The sequence below is a fragment of the Artibeus jamaicensis genome, unplaced genomic scaffold (assembly GCF_021234435.1).
Source record: "Artibeus jamaicensis isolate MK-2021 breed Jamaican fruit bat unplaced genomic scaffold, CSHL_Jam_final contig_475, whole genome shotgun sequence".
Taxonomy (NCBI): Eukaryota; Metazoa; Chordata; class Mammalia; order Chiroptera; family Phyllostomidae; genus Artibeus; species Artibeus jamaicensis.
Genome location: NW_026521852.1, coordinates 1136921 through 1159217, shown reverse-complemented (window position 1 = coordinate 1159217; position 22297 = coordinate 1136921). Strand labels below are relative to the sequence as shown.

The 22297-nt window shown below is 38.2% G+C and overlaps 1 protein-coding gene and 1 non-coding gene across 5 annotated transcripts in view; both read left to right on the top strand.

The window, feature by feature from the left end:
* Positions 1-3865: 3865 nt before the first annotated feature.
* The window catches only part of CD55 (CD55 molecule (Cromer blood group)), a 45561-nt gene continuing 27129 nt past the window's right edge, over positions 3866-22297 (top strand). For all 4 annotated transcript variants that reach the window (XR_005083955.2, XM_037155401.2, XM_037155402.2 and 1 more), the window contains exons 1-6: positions 3866-4134; positions 4840-5025; positions 6290-6481; positions 6883-6982; positions 16730-16815; positions 20000-21079. Coding sequence is in view for 3 of the 4 variants with exons in the window: in XM_037155401.2 (XP_037011296.2) it covers positions 4014-4134; positions 4840-5025; positions 6290-6481; positions 6883-6982; positions 16730-16815; positions 20000-21079 (1765 nt within the window). In the remaining variant the exon portion in view is untranslated. The remainder of the gene's footprint in view (positions 4135-4839; positions 5026-6289; positions 6482-6882; positions 6983-16729; positions 16816-19999; positions 21080-22297) is intronic.
* On the top strand, positions 17689-17795 carry LOC119056861 (U6 spliceosomal RNA). Its single transcript, XR_005083963.1, has one exon. It is a non-coding gene; the product is annotated as a U6 spliceosomal RNA (small nuclear RNA).

Genomic DNA, 22297 nt, shown 5'->3' with positions numbered 1-22297 from the left:
AACCAGCCCCCCCATTCCTGGTGAAATCCTATAGGAAACTGTTCTGTGTGGTATGGGCCCAGCTCCCACTTGGAGATGCACAGGACCCACACCCATGGATAGGTTCTCCTGGGGGAATCAAGCCTGCATTGTACCTAGGCTGCTTTGAGACTCATTTTTGCTAAAACTCTCTCACCCTGAATTGAGGCAGAAGTGCTTAATCTAACTTCTTAAAGTCTGCACTAAACCTTCCTGGTATAGAGTGCAACCAGTTCAACCACTTTTCCCTTTGCATTAGCAAATATCCTTCTTCTGTGATGTGATTAGCAACACCATCTCCTTTGTTTTCTGTAAAAGGTAACCACCTAAAAAATGAGGACCATCATGTAATGTGCCTAGAAAAGCAATAAAGGGTTGTAAAGGCAAGGGTGGAGGTCTTTTTATCCTCTTGAGAGACCAGCCATGCCGTCCCTTTTCCTCCACAGGACTTGGTAGTCCCTGTGAATTTCTCATGCCTCATCCACAATGTGGCAGACTCCACGAGCTGGGTCCCATATCAGGGTCCAAAGGTCACCTCATTTAACTTAACAAAAGACAACTTTTTCAATCTCTGCATTAGAAAATTCCAAGAGTTCCTGAGATTTGTGAGTCTGGAATTCTGGACAAAGATCAAATATTTGTGAGAAATATATTTATGTTGTCTGAATGACCCAGTATACATTTCTTTTTTTTTTTAATATTTTATTTATTTGTTTTTCGAGAGAGGGGAAGGGAAGGAGAAAGATTGGGAGAGAAATATCAATGTATGGTTGCCTCTTATGAGTTCCCTGCTGGGAACTGGCCTGCAACCCAGGCATGTGCCCTGACTGGGAATCGAACCGCAATACTCTGGTTCACAGGCCCGCACTCAATCCACTGAGCTATGCCAGCCAGGGCTACATTTCTTATAAATCACAATTTCTTATATATCACAATTAGAGATTCTTGAACACAAGTATTGACCCATTTTTAATGTGCTTCTGGGTAATAGATGATTCCTAATTTATTAAAAGTCTTTGGTGTAGTCATTGTGTGGTTCCTGGGGCAGGGGTAAAATCTGTGTTCGGTAATTTCTGCCAAAATCATAGACCTATTTTCTATTATTTAAATTAATTTTTTTACCTAAACTTAACATTTTGGAATTGAAAAGCTTTATACAGATGATTTTAGTCCTAAGATCTTTCTTAACTAATATGAAAGTAAGGCCCTGAAGGACACAGTGACAACTGAGAACACATAGCTAGTTTTTGGCAGATCAAGTACGAACACCCAAGTCTACTATTGACACCAGAAGGAGCTTGGTTTCCAAATCGACCAAATTACCTAATTATGTGTCCTCTGCATAGGAAATATCTCTGCTGACTGACTGCAATAAAAAGAATGTAGTGTGGTATTGTAAAAGAGGTAAATATAGATTTGGAATCAAATAGATCAAGTTTAGATTCTGGTGTGCTCACTTAATTAGCTACACAGGCTTTGAATAACTACTTAACTTCTCAGCCTCTTTCTTCAGCTATAAAATGTAGACAATTATATCCAGTTCACCAAGTTGTGTTGATGAAATGATATAAATGTATATGAAGTGATTGAAACACAACTATTGAGGTAATTCTTTAAAACAACCTTTAGTAAGTTATACATTTGCATGTTTAATGTTTCTTAATGCATACACTTTTTGCTAATGCATAAAACTTATTTTTTAATCAGTTGATTTACAACATTATATTAGTTTCATGTGCACACTCTTGTGATTAGACATTATACAACTTACTAAGTGATCATCTGGATAAATCTTATACACATCTGACACCACTGAGTAAATGAACAGTAGATTTCTCTTTTTTCCTTTGTCCTCAGAATGCTGAAAATTTGGGAGTGGCCCTAAGTGTTACAAAAGAGTCTACCCAGTTATTTTTCATAATAGTTACTTTAAAAAATACTATCAGGAACTCTGTACTTTGGAAGGTGAATGCTCAGAGCACTCAGTGTAGCTAAGCTGGATGACAGAGATCATTTTTTTTTTGACACTTTGCAGAGCTCATTGTTTTTTCTGGATTAAAAAAAACTATTATGTTCACTTAATAAACACCTCTAACAGGCATCAAAGTTGTCTTCTGACAGCTCCACAACTGATTTTGACCTTCCGCTCTTTTTGATGATACTACCTTTCCTTTCACACCAGTTCTTTGAGCTCAAGCAGAAACAAAGACTACCTGCCCATAAGGTCTTGGCAGAAGGGTGTGGTAGGCAGAAGGACAGGAGAGGCTCTTAAGGGGAATAAACCAAGACCTGGTAACACTTCTAAAACACCACTGGGCCCTGAAAAACTTTGTGTTCTTATAACAAATATGAGAGTAAAATTAAGATGGTTTAATATAACATATGACGGCCACACTAGATGATTTTAAAAGCCCAACTTCTATACTCTGCAATATTTTAATCCTGATAGGTTATTAAAAAGGATCCTCAGAGTTCCTTTCCTGGAATCTCTATAGGATCAGTTCCAGCATGAGGTGCCACATAGTTCTGTTTGGTATAGTAAACCTGAGTCAGAGAAAACACTTATTGAAAGCTGCTGTTTTCCTCTTCATAAAGCTTATATCAACCTATAAAAAGTGATCAAAACGCATTTCAGAAAGAATATCACAACAGGATGCAACAGTTACCCCACAGTCCATAGACTAAGGCATAATTTCAGGACAGGAATTTCACTTAACCAGGTAAGCTGTCAAGGGATAGCTAGGAAAGCCAAGCTAGGACTCTGCTAACTGGACTCAGGTAAATTACTAAAGAGAAACAATTTCTTGGGGTTACTCTCCAAGAGGAGGAGTGTCTGGCCTCCCCACTCATGTCCTTTAGTGCTATTGCCAGGCTCAGTACTGAGCTGTGTGGACCTTTACTCTGGCCAGTACCATGTAAATCTGTTGCTCTCCACCTGGCTGCACAGTGGAAGTACTTACCTGGAGCACTTAAAATAAACCTGACGAGCCTGTCCCATTTCCAGAAAGTCTAGTTTAGCATGTCTGAGGTATCTGGAGCATTTGGATTTTTACAAATCTCGTGTGATTCTAATGTGTAGCTAGCCACCGAAACCACTGGCATAAACTTATAAAGTCCTAGCAAACCTTCCTCTTTAAATTGAACACTTTATCATTTAGCTTTCTGGCACCTGGTTTTTGTTTTGTCATGTTTCTTTCCACTCAACACACTGTGGATTTCACTCTGTAGTCAGACTAGAATAATCCCAAAGTGGAATTCATGAGGGGCCCTTGGTAAATAAGAACTCTGGCAAAGAGAGTGATTCCACCCAAACCCGGTATGAACTAACAGTCACTCCCTGCTGTGTTGCCCCACCTTTCTTCAAGGGTCGTTTGGCACCGAGTCTTAACACATCCTCTTGTTGTCATTTGGCAGGCTTCCTAGTTGAAAGCACCACGTCCCTGGGTGGGCACCGTTTCTCAGCCCCAAGCAGCGGAATCCATTGCACCATCCGCTTAGCTTTGCAGAACCAAGGGCGCTTAAGGTCCTCCTAACGTAATTCAGATTCCTGGGGAATCCAAGCCTGGCTACTTGAAACACTCCTCTCTCCTCTCTCTGTTCGCCCCAATTTTTTGTTTTACTTAGAAAGCAGATATTTAGATTTCCAGGTGGCAGCCCGTCTCAGATCCAACTCTAACAAAGAAAAAGCCCCAGCATCTGGTGGTGCCAAAGACCTTGTCTCCCTCCCTACGCCGGACCCTTCCCCCCTAGTCTAGGGTCCGTGAGGCCAGTGACGCTAGAGCCCCAGCTTTTGCCCCGCCCAGCATCTGGTGCTAGCATACTCCCTTCGCTCCACCCTTTGGTGATTCAGAACCCTGGAACCAGCCAAGTCGCTAATTTAAATTGATTTGCTGAACAGTTTATGCTCTGCTGCTACTTACAGCTTTTTTTCTGTAGACCGGCTGATCTTACTGCCGGGACCTCGGAGAGCCAGCGCCGGGCCCCTGTCTTGCGCCATGAGTCCCTCCTGGCGGGGCATCCCCGAAGTGCTGGGTCGCCTCTTTGGGCCGATTCCGCTGCTGCTGCTGCCGCCGTCGCTGCTGCTGCTGCTGCTGCTGTGTCCCCACGCATCTCGGGGTGAGTGGACCGGGGACCTGGCCCCTCTGGGTGAACCCCTAGGTTGTGTGGGACGGGCCGGGTCCGTCTGCGTGACAACCAAGAAGTCTGGGGACCTGGTGAGGTGAGCGATGTGGGCATCGGTATTTGTTCCCATAAATTTCTGCCTTTGAGGCTCAGAGATCTTACTGGCCCTATCCCTTGGGACAGGAAGAGAATATCAGCTGCTAATCAGCAATTACAGGACTTTCTGTGCTGGACCCCGGCTGGCCTGGCTTTAGTAGTGAGGCATTGAGAATGGAGGAAGCACTGGTGAGTTGGTGGGGCCCTTAAACATGGGAAACAGAAAGGCAGGGCTTGAACTGAGTGACTTGTCAATTCCCCCAGCATTTCTTTCAGGGTGGGAAGCCAAATTAGCTGAAGGCTCTAGCCCCTAAACAGAATCCAGTCGAGTAAGACACCTGAAGCTACAAATTTGAAATCTCCAGGTGTAACGTTCCAAGGGGGCATCTGTCTTTATTGCATGCCTAGCAACATTATCTGCGTGGAGATAAAGACTAAACCACTTTATCAACAAGACAGGAAGCCTAGCAAATTCTTGGTCTGTCAGTTTGGCACTGGATGGAAATGTAAATGTTCATCAAAGGCCATTGCTGCTTCCCTTATTGCCTTGGGACAGGAATGTTGCTGTGTTTCCTTCAGTTCCATTTTTTTTTTCCTCTCTAGGTGACTGCAAGCTTCCCCCACAATTACCTAATTCTCAGGCAGATTTGAAAGGTCTTACAAGTTTTCGTAAAGGAGACATGGTAACATACATATGCGATAAGGGGTTTTTTAAAATTCCTGGCAAGACAGACACAGTGTTCTGTCTCGAGAACAATGAATGGTCACAAATCACAGCATTTTGTAATCGTAAGTTCATTTTTTTTCTTTTAAAAGTTATGGGAATGGAATGTATCTTGTTAAGTTAAATTTTATCCCTTGTTGGAGTAACTGGTAATTGATTGTTTTCTAGCATTATAAACCCCAGGGTATACCTGTTGGCACACTTCATACTTCAGCTAATTGATGGCATTACTTCTGGGAATAGGTCCTGCTTCTCCATTAACACTTCCCCTACACCCCACACACTGTACCTTCTGAACTAACGGAGAAAATAAACGCTAGGTACTGTTGTTTTTTTTTTAGTGAATAAATTACATATGAACATGTTTGGCAATTATGTAGAGACACATATCCTCAAACTCTATGTATAGCCCTATATTAGCTTTGACGTATACTAGTAGGTATAAACAACAAGTATTTCTTGAAACTAGTATGAAGTGGGCTTGAGTGTTTTTTTAACCTATCTGTGATACAAGGTAGTAGGTTGATGTCCCTAAGCCTTTGCACATGTATCAGGTTACAGAGTTTATAACTCTGCTACTTATATTACTTCATCTAATCCTCTGGACAACCCTATGAGTTAAGTAGGGACTCATCTTCATTTTCCAGTTGAGGAAGCAGGCCTTTGGGAGTTAACTAACTTCCTTGAGATCAACAAAAGCCATGGTTCAATCTTGAGTTTTTTTACTATAAATTCAATGCCCCTCCCACAATTCCATACCTCTATAAATTCATACTGCCTAGATGTTTAAAATTTTAAAATACTTTCGTGTACACATTGGCCCATCTAATCCTTGTCCCAATGGCTTGTTGTGAAATTAAATGAATGGATATGTTTAAAACATTTATAAGTGTTCCATAAATATTAGCTATTATTGTTACTATTGTTGTCTAGGACATTAGCCCAGGGGTCTGGGATTATTGCTTCTCATCTACCCCTGTGCTACATGGGACAGGTTAAGGGAACTGGCATATATTGAGTCAGTACCAGAACTATGCCAAGCAGCTTAAATGGGTTATATTTTTTTCAAATTGTATTCACAGTGACATCTATGTAACAAATCTACTTCACAGGACTCTAGTAATTAGGAAATGAAAACGTATATTTGAATATATTCTTGAGACACTATAAATATCATGTTGATAGTAATATAGTTAAATACCAAAAATGTACAAAGAAGCACAGAAATGGAGGGATGTAAGGACCAGATAATTCTAAATAATTAAATGTAAATTATAAAATAAAATGTTATCACCTTTTCTTGTTGTTGCTTTTGTTAATACTTTTTAGGTAGCTGTAATGTTCCAACCAGGCTGTCTTTTGCATCTCTCAAAACCCCTTATAAGACAATAAATTACTTCCCACTGGGTATTGTTGTGGAATATGAATGTCGCAAGGGCTTCATAAGAAACCATTCCCTCTCAGGAAATATAACTTGCCTTCAGAATTATACATGGTCCGAAGCAGATGAATTTTGTAAAAGTAAGTATAATTTTAAAGAGATTCTTAATTCTATGGTATTTTGGAAAGTAGTATTTAATCCTTTATGCTGCAAGTCTATGTGCGCATATTATTATATGTACATATTATTATTTAAAATGATTCTTTAAAGAAACATTGAATAATTTTATTTTAAATTAGGCAAACTAAATACTTGCAAGATAGGAATATTAATTTACTCAAAGATTTTACATTTTATTGGATTAAAGGCACCTTGAAATGAAATCAGTATGTATTGTAAATATGTTGCATTTTTGAAACTTACAAAATGACTGTAGGATTTCAGCAGTCTACAAATAAGAGGTTATCAGTGCTTTAAATGATGAATTTGCATAAATGTGCCTGACAATTCAATGTAAAAAACAACTTGTATTGTCTTCTAGAAAAATCATGTCCTAATCCTGGAGAAATAATAAATGGTCATATCACTATAAAAACTAGCATATTATTTGGTGGACTCATCACCTTCTCATGTAATACAGGGTAAGTTTTTACATGCTTAACACTTTATATTTAACAAATGAAAAAACAAATTAGTATTTAAGAAGAAAATTTTTAGATACGTGGCCAGTGTTTACAAGCCATTAGCAATAAAACAATCTGCCTGTTCAAAGAGGTTTGTCAGGAGCTCATCACAGTTAAATTTAGTAAAATGAGCCAAGAAAATATGATATTACAGCATCAAATTTTCTAAATTCTTAGATTTCAGTATATATGTGATTCATTATAAAATTTTAAATGTGATTAGTAAAGGAAAAACTTTCTAATATGGTGATACTACTTGCAGAAATTAAATTCAAGTGTTGAATGAAATGTATCTTTAATTTACCAAAATAATAAATTTGCACATGTTTTTTTCTATATATAAACAACCTATTATATAATATCACAGGCTAAAAACATTTATTCCTAGTGTGAAAATATCATTTGACCTAAGGCCTTTTTTAAGCTCTTATGTAGAGAAAAAGAACTCACTCATTGAGTATTATCAGTGTCTCAGATACTGCTGAAAACTTTATATGAATTTTCTCATTTTAAATCTGCAAATTAAGTTATAATATTTTACTCCGTACGTGCGTCCATTATTTACAAAATAAAAATAACAGTATCACATATCTCCTATACTAAACATGGATGTTTGGATCATTAATATCATATCTGGGAGGAGTTTGAACCATTTAAACGTAAGTACATTCTATTATTCTATGAAAGCTGTATTGATCTTTTAGAACACAAAAATATAAAATATTCAAGCATCTATATAACTTTATTATTTTTTCTTTTTTTGTTTGTTTATTTTTATTTTATTTTTTAATATATTTTATTGATTATGCCATTACAGTTGTTCTATTCCCCCCTTCATTCCCCTCCACCCTGCACAACCCCCCCCCACCATTCCCCCCTTTAGTTTATGAACACATGTCTCAAGTCCTTTAGATTCTATATTTCCCATACTATTCTTGCCCTCCCCCCTATCTATTTTCTACCTACATCTATGCTACTTATTTTCTGTACCTTCTCCCCCCTTCTCCTTCTCCCACTCCCCTGTTGTTAACCCTCCATGTGATCTTCATTTCTATGGTTCTGCTCCTGATCTAGCTGTCCTCTTAGTTTGCTTTTGTTTTAGGTGTGGTTCTTAATAACTGTGAGTTTGCTGTCCTTTCACTGTTCATCTTTTTCATCTTCTTTTTCTTAGGTAAGTCCCTTTAACATTTCATATAATAAGGGCTTGGTGATGATGAACTCCTTGAACTTGACCTCATCTGAGAAGCACTTTATCTGCCCTTCCATTCTAAATGAAAGCTTTGCTGAATAGAGCAATGTTGGATGTAGGTCTTTGGATTTCATGACTTGGAATACTTCTTTCCAGCCCCTTCTTGCCTGTAAGGTCTCTTTTGAGAAATCCACTGACAGTCTGATGGGAACTCCTTTGTAGGTGACTGCCCCCTTATCTCTTGCTGCTGCTAGAATTCTCTCTTCATTTTAGTCTTGGCTAATGTAATTAGGATGTGCCTTGGTGTGTTCCTTCTTGGGTCCAACTTTTTTGGGACTCTCTGAGCTTCCTGGATTTCCTGGAAGTCTATTTCCTTTGCCAGATTGGGGGAATTCTTCTTTATTATTTGTTCAAATAAGTTTTCCACTCGTGGCTGTTCCTCTTCCCCTTGTGGCACCCCTATAATTCTGATGTTGGATCATTTAAAGATGTCCTGAAGGTTCCTAAGCCTCTCCTCACTTTTTGAATTCTTGTTTCTTCATCCATTTCTGTTTGGTCATTTTTTTCCTTTTTCTGGTCCACTCCTTTGATTTGAGTCCCAGTTTCCTTTCCATTACTATTGGTTTCCTGTGCATTTTCCTTCATTTCAATTAGTTTAGCCTTCATATGCTCCTCTAATTTGTGACTAAAATCAACCAGTTCTGTGAGCATCCTGATCACCAGTGTTTTGAACTGTGCATCTGAAAGTTTGGCTATTTCTTCATTGCTTCGATTTATCGGCTCTGGGGCTCTAAGTTCTTCTTGAGCCATGTTTTGATCTGTTTGTGCCTGTTAGGTATGAGTAGGGGAGCCTTAGGTGTTCACCAGGGAGGGCTACCCAGGTCGCTGGTTTGTGACGCTGTAGGTGGGGGCAGGGTCAGAGAGGGACAATGGTGGTTCCCTCTGCCACTTCCTGCCACTGGGGCCTGCATGGTCTGTCTCACCGCTTGCTCCTTCACCAGTTTATCTGCGCGCAAATGTGTGACCGTGGTCAGCCCTCAGTGAGTCCGCCGCCTTGCAACCTCAGTGGGTCCGCCTGCTTCTCCACACCTGAGATCCGCCTATGGCTGCCAGTGCTCCAGGGTCATGCACCTGTGTAGGTCCGGTGGATCTTTCCTACCAGACCCCTCTCTGTTGCTGGCTCTGCCCCTCTTACTGGTTTGGCTGAAGGGTTTGTTGTTGTCAGACTTCCGTGAAGTTCAATTTTCTGTGGTTTTGGCTGCATTTTTGTTGCTAAAATTTTGTTGTTTTTAAACTTGGTTGTGGGAGGAGGCACAGTGCTTCCACCTATGCCTCCATCTTGGCAGAAGTCCCCACTTTATTTTTATTTTAAGTATATTTTATTGACTATACTGTTACAGTTGTCCCATTTTTGCTCCCTTTAATCCCCCTCTGCCCTGTACACGCATCCTGCCAGCTTCCCTCCCTGACTTAGTTCATGTCCATAGGTCATACATAGAAGTTCTTTAGCTTCTCCATTTCCTACACTATACTTCTCCCTGTCTATTTTGTGCTTACCATTTATGCTTCTTATTCCCTCACTGCTGATAACCCTCTATGTGATCTCCATTTCTGTGATTCTATTCCTGTTCTAGTGGTTTGCTTAGTTTGTTTTTGTTTTTTAGATTCAGTTGTTGATAGTTCTGAATTTGTTGTCCTTTTACTGTTTATAGTTTTGATCTTCTTTTTCTTAGATAAATCCCTTTAACATTTTATATAATAAGGGCTTGGTGATGATGAACTAGTTTAACTTACCTTATCTGGAAAGCACTTTTTCTGCCCTTCTACTCTAAATGATAGCTTTGCTAGATAGAGTAGTCTAGGTTGTAGGTCTTTGCCTTTCATGACTTTGAATACTTCTTCCTAGCCCCTTCTTGGCTGTAAGAGGGTTTTTTATTTATTTTTTATTTTTTTGAGAAATCAGTTGATAGTTTTATGGGCACTCCTTTGTAGGTAATTCTCCTTTTCTCTTGCTGCTTTTCAGATACTCTTCTTATCTTTAATCTTGGGTAATATAATTATCATGTGTCTTGATCTGTTTCTCCTTGGATCTAACTTCTTTGGGATTCTGAGCTTCCTGGACTTGCATGTCTAGTTTCTTTGCTAGATTTGGGAAGTTCTCCTTCATTATTTGTTCAAATAAGTTTTCAATTTCTTGCTCTTCCTTTTCTCCTTCTATCACCCCTATGATTTGGACATTGGAATGTTCAAAGTTGTCCCAGAGGCACCTAAGCTTCTTCTAATTTTTTTGAATTCTTGTTTCTTCATTCTGTTCTGGTTGAATGTTTATTTCTTCCTTTTGAGGAAGAAATAAATCACTGATTTGAGTCCCCATTTCCTTTCCTTCACTGTTGGTCCCCTGTATATTTTCCTTTATTTCACTTTGCATAGCCTTTACTTCTTCCTCTAGTTTGCATCTGTACTCAATCATTTCTGTGATAATCCTATTACCAGTGCTTTGAACTCTGTATTTGATAGTTTGGCTATCTTTTTGTTGCTTAGTTCTTTTTCTGGAGTTTTGATCTGATCTTTCATTTGGACCATATTACTTTGTCTCAGTGTACCTGTTATGTTGTAAGGGGCAGAGCCTTTTGTATTCACTAGGGTGAGGCAACCCACTTCACTGTGTTGTGGTGCTGTATGCGGGGGAGGGGTCCAGGAGGGAACAATGCTGCTTGCTGGACTCTCGCCCAACTTTCAGTCACTTGCCCTGCTACCCACAGCTAATTGCACCCTTTCAAGGTGCTGACTCCTGGGTGGATGAGCTTTAGTATGTTCTAGCACCTTATGGGCCCATTCAACAGACTCTCCTGTGAGACTGGGAGTTTCTCCTTTTGCCGTAACCACCACAGTTTTTTACAGCCAGAGATTTTGAGGCTTTAGTTTCCTGTGACGTAACCCCGAGTTGCCTGGTCTGTCTAACTCCCCAGTTGTTCCTCCGAACACATCTGCACTCAAATATAGGACTGCTTGGTACACCACATATCACCTTGTCATACTTCCTTGCTGCCCTAGCTTTCTGTCTCCACTGTTCCTACCAGTTTGGATGAGTGTTTCTTCTTTAACTCCTTGGTTGTCCATACAGTTTGATTTGTTCTTTTTTTTTATTTGTTGGTATCCTTCTTTTGGTTGTGTGAAGAAGTGAAACTAATCTGCCTGCCCCTCCATCTTGTTCAGAAGCCGCAAGCATCTATATCATTTTGATATAGAAATGATATGTCATTTTGATATATTTCATATATCAAATGAAAAAACTGCCCATCAAAAGGAAAGGAGGAATTCTCAGAAAAGGTGCTAAATGAAATAGAGTCAAGTAAACTACCAGATATTCAATTCAAAAGAATGTTTATAAGGAAGCTCAATGAGCTCAGTGAGAATTACCAAAAACTACAAGGAAACTATAAGGAACTTACTACAAACTATATCAGCATGGAAAAGGACATAAAAACAATCAATAAGAGCCAAGAAGAAATGAAGAATAGAATTTCTGAAATGAAGAACACAGTAGGAGGAATCAAATTCCAGGTAGATGAGGCAGAAGATCGAATCAGTGAGATAGAGGACAGCCTAGGGAAAAAAAAAACAAACCAGAATGAGCAAGAAAAGAAAAAGAAAAAGGCTTAAAAAGAATGAAGGGGGGTTAAGGGAATTGCAGGACAACATGAAATGTAATAATACCTGTATAATAGAGATACCAGAAAAAGAAGAAGAGGATCAAGGGTTAGAAAATCTGTTTGAAAAAGTAATGACAGCAAACTTCCCTACTTTGATGAGAGAAAAAGTCACACAAGCCCAGGAAGTACAGAGGGCCCCAAGCAAGAGGAATCCAAAGAAGCCCACTCCCAGATACATCATAATTAAAATGGAAAATTCAACAACAAAAAGAGAATCTTAAAGGCAGCAAGGGAGATACAGAAAGTAACATATAAGAGAGCCCTAATAAGACTAGCAGCTGATTTCTCAACAGAATACTACGAGCCAGAAGGGAATGACAAGAAATATTCCAAGTAATGAAAAGCAAAGGCCTGCAGCCAGGAAGATTCTACCCAACAAGGCTCTTAATTAAAAGGGAAGATGAAATAAGGAGTTTCCTAGAAAAAAGAAGGCTAAGTAATACACCTCCACCAAACCAGTATTGCAAGATATGCTATAGGGACTGCTTTAAATAGATGAAGAAAAAGAGTGAGAGAGAGAAGAACACAGGTACAAAGGGTGAAAATAGCCTTAAATAATATAATAACCTTATAATTATTATTGTTATAAGTAACAATAATAACCTTAAATGTAAAAGGATTAAATGCTCCCATCAAAAGACATAGGGTAGCTAAATGGATAAGAAAACATGACCCATGCATATATGTCGAGATCCACCTCAGAACAAAAAACCTCCATAGACTAAAAGTGAAGGGTTGGGAAAAAATCTTCCAAGAAAATGGACAGGAAAAAGAAAGCCAGGGTAGCAATACTTATATCGGAAAAAAATAGACTTTACAAAACAAAGGTCATAAAAAAAGAGACACGCAAGAACACTTCATAATACTCAAGGAAAGAATCCATATATGCACCCAACATAGCAGCACCCAATTTATAGGAAAAGTCTTGGAGGACTTCAAGAAAGATATAGACAGCAACACAATTATAGTAGGGAAATTTAACACAACACTGTCAATAATGGATAGATCTTCCAAACAAAATATCATCAAGGATATTGTGGAATTGAATGATACATTAGATTAATTGAGTTAACTAATTTAGCTAGAATTTTTCATTCCAAAAAAACAAAATACGAATTCTTCTCAAATGCACATGGAACATTTTCAAAGATAGACCACATGATACAACACAAAGCAAGCCTCAACAAATTCAACAAAATTGAAATCATATCAAGCATTTTCTCTGACCACAAGGGACTGAAACTACAAACCACCCTCAAGGAAAAAACTCAGAAACATTCAAACTCATAAAGACTGAATACAATACTATTGAACAATGAATGGGGTAAGAATGAGATCAAGGAAGAAATCGAAGAGTTTCTGGAAACAAATGAAATGAACACACAACAGTCCAAAACCTATGGGACACAATGAAGACAGTCCTGAGAGGGAAGTTCATAGTGATACAGGTCTACTTATAAAATATAGAAACATTTCAAATAAACGACCTAACCCTACATCTATAAGAACTGGAAGAACAACAACAAACAAAGCCCAGAGTGAATAGAAGGAAGGAAATAATCAAGATCAGAGCAGAATCAAATAACATAGAGACTAAATGAACAGTTCAAAAGATCAATAAATCCAGGTGCTGGTTCTTTGAAAAGATAAACAAAAATGGGCAGGCCTTTAACCAGACTCATCAAGAAGAAAGAGAGAGGACCCAAATAAATAAAATCAGAAATGAAAAAGGATAAATTACAACCGAAACTACAAAAATACAAAGTATTGTAAGAAATTACTATGAACAACTATATGCTAAAAAATTGATGTGAAATTGACAAATTTCTAGAAAAATATAACTTCTAAAACTGAATGAAGAAGAAGCAGAAAGCCTGAACAGACTGATAACAGCTTGTGAAATTGAAGCAGTAATAAAAAAAACTCCTGGTACACAAAAGCCCTGGACCAGACAGTTTCATAGCAGAATTTTACAAAACATTTAAGGATGAACTAATCCCTATCCTCAGATTATTCCAAAAAAATCCAAGAAGAAGGAGGACTCCCACACTCTTTTTATGAGGCCAGCATCATCCCAATCCCAAAACCAGATAAAGAAACAACAAAGAAGGAAAACTACAGGCCAACATCACTGATGGACATAGATGCTAAAATCCTCAACAAAATATTGACAATCTGCATCCAACAATACGTTAAAAAGATCATACACCATGATCAAATGGGATTCATCCAAGGAATGCAAGGATGGTACAATAGTCACAAATCAATAAACATAATACAACACATAAACAAAATGAAAGACAAAGATCACATAATCCAATCAATAGATGCAGAAAAAACATTTGATAAGGTAGAACATTCATTTATGATAAAAATGCTCAGTAAAGTGGGAGTAGAATGAGCTTACCTCAACATACTAAAGGCCATATATGAAAAAACTTAGTCAACATCATTCTCAATGGCCAAAAATTAAAAGCTTTTCCACTAAGATCAAGAACAAGATAATACCTCTTTCACCACTTCTACTCAACATATCCTAGCCACAGCAATCAGAAGAGAAAAAGAAATAAAAGGCATCCAAATTGGAAAAGAGGAAAAAAAACTGTCATTGTTTGCAGATGACATGATAGCATACATAGAAAATCCTAGAGACTCCACCACAAACTTCCTCGACCTAATAAGTGAATTTGGCAAAACAGTGGTATACAAAGATATTGAGAAATCGAATGCATTTTTGTACACCAGCAATGAACTGTCAGAAACAGCCAGGAAAAAATTCCATTTGATATAGCAACAAGAGAAATAAAGTACCTGGGAATAAACCTAACCAAGAAGGTCAAAGACCTGTACTCAGAAAACTACACAACACTGAAGAAAGAAATTAAGGAAGGCAGAAATAAATGGAAGCATATACCATGTCCATGGATAGGAAGAATTGACATCATCAAAATCTCCATACTACCCAAAGCAATTTAAAGGTTCAGTGCAATTCCCATTAGAATAGCAATGACATATTTCACAGATACAGAACAAACACTTCAAAAACTTATAAGGAACCATAAACTGCCCTGATAGCCACAACCATTTTGAGAAAGAACAGCAAAGTAGGTAAAATCACAATACCTGACATCAAACTATGTTACAAACCTACTATAATCAAAACAGTCTGGTACTGGAATAAGAACAGACACACAGATCAATGGAACCGAACAAAGAGCCCAGAAATAAACCCATGTCTCTATGCTCAATTAATTTTGAACAAAGTGGGCAGAAGCTTAAAATGAAGTCAAAATAGCCGCTTCAATGAATGGTGTTTGGAGATCTGAACAGCTACATGTGAAAAATGAAACTCAATTGCTAACTTACACCTTACACAAGAATAAACTTAAGATGGATAAAAGTCTTAAATATAAGTTACAACAGACTAAAAGTCCTAGAGGAGAACATAGGCAGGAAAATCTCAGATATTCCACACAGCAATATTTTCACCAATACATCCCCTAGAGGAAGGAACATAAAGGAAAGAAGAAATAAATGGGACTTCATTAAAATAAAAAGCTTCAGCACAGCTAAAGAAAACATCAGCAAAATGAAAAAGGAACAAACTGTATAAGAAAATACATTTGCCAATGATACCTCGGACAAGGGTTTGATCTCCAAAATATGTACAGAATTTACACAACTCCATGAAGACATACAACCCAGTTAAGAAATGGGCAAAGGACTTGAACAGATACTTCTCCAAGGAAGACATACAAAGGGCCCAGAGACATATGAAAGGATGCTCAGCACCACTAGCCATCAAAGAGATGAAAATAAAACCACAGTGAGATACCACTTCACACCAATCAGAATGGCTATCATAAACAAATCAACAAACAAGTGCTGGTGAGGTTGTGGAGAAAAGGGAACCCTAGTGCACTGTTGGTGGGAATAGAGACTGGTGCAGCCGCTGTGAAAAACACTGTGGAATTTCCTCAGAAAACTAAAAATGGAACTGCATTTTGACCTGGCAATTCCACTGTTGGGATTATACCCTAAGAATTCTGAAACATCAAAAGAACCTATGCACCCCAGCATTCATAGCACCACAATTTATAATAGCCAAGTGCTGGAAACAACCTAAGTGTCCATCAGTAAATGAGTGGATCAAAAAACAATGTACTTTTACACAATGGAATACTATGTATTGGAAAGAAAGAAGGAGCCCCTACCCTTCATGACAGCAAGGATGAAACTGGAGAGCATTATACCAAGTGAAATGAGCCAGGTAGTGAAAGACAAACACTATATGATCTCACCTAAGAGTGAAACCTAATCAACATAACAAGCAATCAAAATATAATCAGAGACATTGAAATAAAGAACAAACTGACAGTAACCAGAGGGGAGAGGAATAGTGGGGAAAGAAGGGGAAGGGTCGTCAAGGAACATGTATAAAGGACCCATGGACAAAGCCAAAGGGACATAGGATTGAGGATGGGGGGTGGGAGTGGGTGGGGCATGAGAAAGTGGTGGTGGGAAAATGGAGACAACTATACTTGAACAACAATTAAAAAAATAAATGATTTAAAACACTTTATGTTTTTTTTTAATACTCCACTCAAATAAGAAACATTTTGAATGTGCTATACTTTTTTTATCCTTTGGATCACCTTTTAATTTTTTTTCTTTTCCTTTAAAGTGCCATACAAACTTTTATCAACACTTGTTTTGTCTCCACCTACTGGTATAGTAAATATTTTAAGATGATATTCTGGAGAATTTAAAAGAACTCAACTTTTTTCTCCCTTCATTGTTTAGGTATGAATTAGTTGGTGTAACTTTTACTTACTGTCTTCTTAAGGGAGACGATGTTGACTGGGGTGATCCATTTCCAGAGTGCAAAGGTAAGACTGAGAGTCAAAACACTCATGTTTTGGGGTTGACTAATCAATGACAAATTACTTTCTGTGCATTAAGAATTATTCACAGTGATCATATGATGTTTGTCTTTTATCACCTGGCTTATTTCATTCAGCATAACACTCTCCAGTTTCATCCATGTTGTCACAAAGGGTAGGGGCTCCTTCTTTCTTTCTGATGCATAGTATTCCATTTCATATGATCTCACCTGTAAGTGGTACCTAATCCACAAAATACAATGAGAGACATAGATATAAAGAACAAACGGACAGTAACCAGAGGGAAGGGAGGAGGATGGGGGCTAGAAGAGGAAGGGTAGTCAAGGAATATGTAGAAAGGATTCATGGGCAAAACCAAAGGGGAATGGATTGAGGGTGGGAGGTGGGTGTAGGTTGGGCAGGGGACAGTGGTGGTGGGAAAGTCAAGACAATTGTATTTGAATAACAACAACAAAAATTTAAAAAATTAAAATTAATTATTCACACTGAATATTTGTACTACCCTCATCTTCTAATATGTCTTAGCTTATTTAAAAACTTTTGTTTGTAATGCTCCTTAATTTATTAGCTATGGAGTAAAGAATTAAAAACAATCTAAAATTTGTATTGCATTTGGTCATTTACTATCTTGTCATTTCTTCTAACAGTCAAGTAGAATAGATATGAAAGTCTTTGGTCTAAGATCCAGCCTTTATCAAATAGTTGCCCCCTTTTTGCCATGAGGGGCTTCTGATGCATGTAAATGGACAACTCAGTCTACACACTAAAATGCCCTATGACCCTTATCCTCATTCTGCTGAACTATGGGCAGAGGTATGCACATCAGCAGTACAGACCATCCTCAAGTATATGGACCATGTGCTCCTTTCAGCAGCACATATACTAAAACTGGGACAATACAGAGAAGATTAGCATGTCCCCTGAATAAAGTTGATATGCAAATTTGTGAAGCATTGCATAGTTAAAAAAAGGAAGGGTGACCCCAGCTGGTGGGGTTGAGCACCAGCCTGTAAACTGAAAGGTTACCAGTTCACTGGTTTGATTCCTGATCAAGGCACTTGCCTGGGTTGTAGGCCAAGTCCCTAGTTGGGAGTGTACAAGGGGAAACAAATTGATGTTTTGCTCCCTCTCTTTCTCCCTCTTTTTTCTTATCTCTAAAATATAAATTTAAAAAACAAAGAAATAAAATAAAAGAAAGAGAAAGAAAGAAATGAAAGGAAAGAAAAAATAACGTGGACCAGGAGGAAGAACCCTCTCAGGCCTTGAGAGAGGTATTGGCACAGGAAATTCTGAATGCTAGTCCCTGAAGCAAGATTTAGAATGGGGTGGGGGAGGTGCTCTAAATGAGCACATTGCTTCAGCTCTGCAAATACCCAACTGGTAGAGACACAGCCAGAATAGGGCCATAGCACTACCTTTTAAAGTGTGGGAGCTAGGGCAGGAATTCTAGTCATGTACAACATTATACGTTTATTTCTCAGAGAATCCATAGAATCTCTGAAGCCCATATATAAACCTAGGGATAAAAATATAAGTATGTAAATTGATTAGCTTGGCTCTTAGGCCACTCCATTCTCTTTGGTCATATTTTACTTTACAGTACAATAAATATGGTGAAACCTTTAGTACCTTACGTACTATATATAGGCTGTCTATACACATAAGAGTTTTGTTGCCCTTGAATTTGTTCATTGTCAATTTCTGGTGGCTCTGGACAAACATTTTTTTGAAAAAAAATTAGCACATTTTAAATTAATAAAACTGGCAAGATATTTTTACAGATAAGTAAAACCAAAATAAGTTAAATATTTTATATTACAATTTCAAGTTTACCACATGTCTAAATTAAGCATTATCAATGAGGGAAACCTATAAATATTATTAAATAATGGGTAGTGTATTTGGAACTTTGGATACAATAGTTGTAAAACAAGAGCGCTAACTTTAAGACCAGTTTATAGATACACAGTCATGTGTAGCTTAACAATGAGGATGTGACCCGAGAAACATGTAGTTAGGCAATTTCATCATTGTCAAGCATCACAGAGTGCACTCACAAAATATAGATGATATAACTCACTGCACACTTAGGCTCCATTATAATGCTATGCAACCACGATCGTATGTGTAGTTCATCACTGACTGAAATGTCATTATGCAGCTAATGGTGCTGGGGGTGGTAGTGCTGGGTGATGTAATGTGTTGCATCAAACACCTGAATATGACATTTAGGAAATCAAGTCTTGTTGTGCATGTCCCAAGGAACTAAAATGATTGAAATAACTGTGTAAAATAACTTTCCTACATTAGCTCCCTTATTCCTCACAGTAAAATTATAAAATATGCTCTGCTTTTACACTCACTTTATAGGCGAGAAAACCAAAGTTCAGAGGGATTAGAAACCTTGGACTCTAGGATGTGGTGGCACAGGCCCAAATACCACTCAGAACTGCCATGAGAGGGAGGTTGTCCAAGCAACCCAAAGTCAAACACAAGTCACCATACCAGGCCCTCACTTGTGATTATCAGAATAAGATCTTAACTGAAGTTGCACTTTAGGCATTTGTGAAATCCAAAAGGAACTAAAATCCAAAAGGAACTAAACTGATGTTTGTAAAGTTGATAAACAGCACAAAAAAAAGAAAAGAAAAAGGGAGTAATTTCATTCTGACTAACTTTATTGCTTTAAGAAAGAAGTGAAATGTTTCCAAGGTCACTGACATGTCCTGAAAGCTGTGGGAACAGAAACTCTGGGTGGTCTCTGTTGTGATTATCTCTGTTGTCCAATGTTTGCATCCTGCTGTCCTTTGGTCTTGGCATGAGCAAAGGGAGACTCTTTCTGAGGGAAAATATCTTTATTTGGGGTGTGTCACAGAATGAAATCACTGCTTATTCTGACTTTGGCTTTCCTTCTTCACAAAAAAAGCAGTGTAATCTTCACAGTAATGCACTACTTGGTGCATTTAGTTGCCTGTAGTTATAATTTATATTGAAGTAAAATCAGTGTAGCAGTTTAGTTCCTTGGAAAATGCACAACAAGACTTGGTTTCCTAAATGTCATATTTAGGTGTTTGGGTCTGGGGAGAGAAGAGTCATCAAGTACGCAATTGGATTCTAAATTTTAACAGCATCGTTTAACTGATATTTGAATGACATTTTTCTTCCACAGAAAGTCCTCAGATTTCTAAGGTCACACCAGCTCCCCAGATGCCCACCACAACGGATGTTCCAGGTACAAAAGCTCCATCAACTGCTCAGAGACACACCACAGTAATCGTTCCAGCTACAGAAGTCACATCAACTCCTCAGGAACTCATCACAGTAAACTTTTCAGCTACAGAAGCCCCACTGACTCCTCAGAAATCCACCACATTAAATATTCCAGCTATAGAATTCCCCTCATCTCTTCAGAAACCCGTCACTGCAAATGTTCCAGCTGCAGAAGCCACATCAACTCCTCAGAAACCCACTAAAATAAATTCTTCAGCTACAAAGACCCTACTAACTGCTCAGAAATCCACCTTACATGTTCCAACTAATCCTCAGAAACCCACCTCAAATATTTCAGTTATGGAAACCCCATCAACTCCTCAGAAACCCACTAAAATAAATTCTTCAGCTACAAAGACCCTACTAACTGCTCAGAAATCCACCTTACATGTTCCAACTAATCCTCAGAAACCCACCTCAAGTATTTCAGTTATGGAAACCCCATCAACTCCTCAGAAGCCCACTAAAATAAATTCTTCAGCTACAAAGACCCTACTAATTGCTCAGAAATCCACCTTACATGTTCCAACTAATCCTCAGAAACCCACCTCAAATATTTCAGTTATGGAAACCCCATCAACTCCTCAGAAACCCATCACAGCAAATGATTCCTTCACGATAGCCAAAATAACCCCTGTATCAAATGCTCTGTCTACAGAGACCCCTTCGGCAGCCCAGACTCCCATCATGGCAAATTCTTCTGTTACACAAACTATACCAAAAACCCAAAGACTCACAACAGCAAAAGCTTCATTTACACAGAGCCTTCCAGGAACACAAAAGTTCACTGCTATACATGCTCCAGTGACTAAGAGTCTCCACACAACACAAAGACGGCCCTCTGCTCCTATTTCAGCAACACGGAGTAAAGCTGTTCCCAGGACATCCACACCTATTCATGCAAGAAGCACACCTATTCATGCAACCACACCTATTCATGCAAGAAGGACACCTACAGGAAAAGGAACCCCTTCTGCAGGTGAGCTGGTGCTCTACACATTTCTGAGTATGAATCTCATGTGTTATGGTGGAAATTTGAGCTTAACCAGGTTTACATAATTAAATAGTCGGTAATTTACTGTAGCCAGAGTTTTTTTTTTTCATATTAATGTTCCATGCTTTCTTCAGAGGCAGACTTGGATTGTGGTAAGGCAAATCTTTAGAAAAAGAAAAAGGTTTGGCCCCATAAGAACAATGGTAAATTAAGATTGGTGAAAAAATTCTGTTTTCTATATTAGCTGTAGAGAGTGACTCTTCAGAGAACCAAATATATGCCATCCTTCTTCTGGCTATGGTTCACTGACAGAGACCCATCCCTCAAATAGCTAAAGAATCCCTCCAGACTCCCTCGAGTTGCCAATTTGGTAAAGCATCTCAACAGTGTCTTCTAAGTAATTGAATACACAGAGTTGGTTTTTTTAATAGTTCATATTAGTACAGAGTGCTTTAAATAAAGATACTTTTTATAAAAAGGGAATAAAATATGCTGTAGACTTTGGAAATACCTGATGAGTGAATAAACAAAGCCCTCTTATTAATTAATGCTTCTATCAGGATATTATCCTCTTGTCTCACAATTTGCTCAATGTATGGCCATTTTTATAGATATTCTTGTTCTCCAATAGAGATACCTATTTTGTTTTATTTTACTTTATTTCATAGAAAATCTCAGTAGAACTGAGCTATGATATATTTTTTAAAAGAACATTTTAACATTTTTATTGAAGTCAGTGCATAAAACATACATACGTGGCTCAATAACTTTTCTAAAGGAAATATTTGTGTAACCACCTCAAATGTCAAGAAATAGAACATCAGCAGCCCCTCAGATTGGCCCCCATCACTTTCTAGATACTTGGCCTGTCCTCTCACTTAAGCCAGTGAGACTGTGAGTTTCTGCTCCTAACACCACGTGGCCTAGGGATTTCCCGCAGCTGCATATGTGCAAATCTCAGTGCATACAGTTCTCTCTCTTGGCTTTGATCCACTTCTGTCTGTGCTCCAGGGCCTTGAAATTGTTGTTACTGTTGTTTTTCAATATTTTGTCCAGATTTTATAATTGCTACCTTGAAGACAATTTTTAATTTATTTTTATTTTTTATTTAATTATTTTTCAAGTACAGTTTTTTGTCTATTTCTCCCATCCCAGCCCACCCTCCCTGTGCTCCCCACCTCCCTCCCATTTCCACCCCCTTAG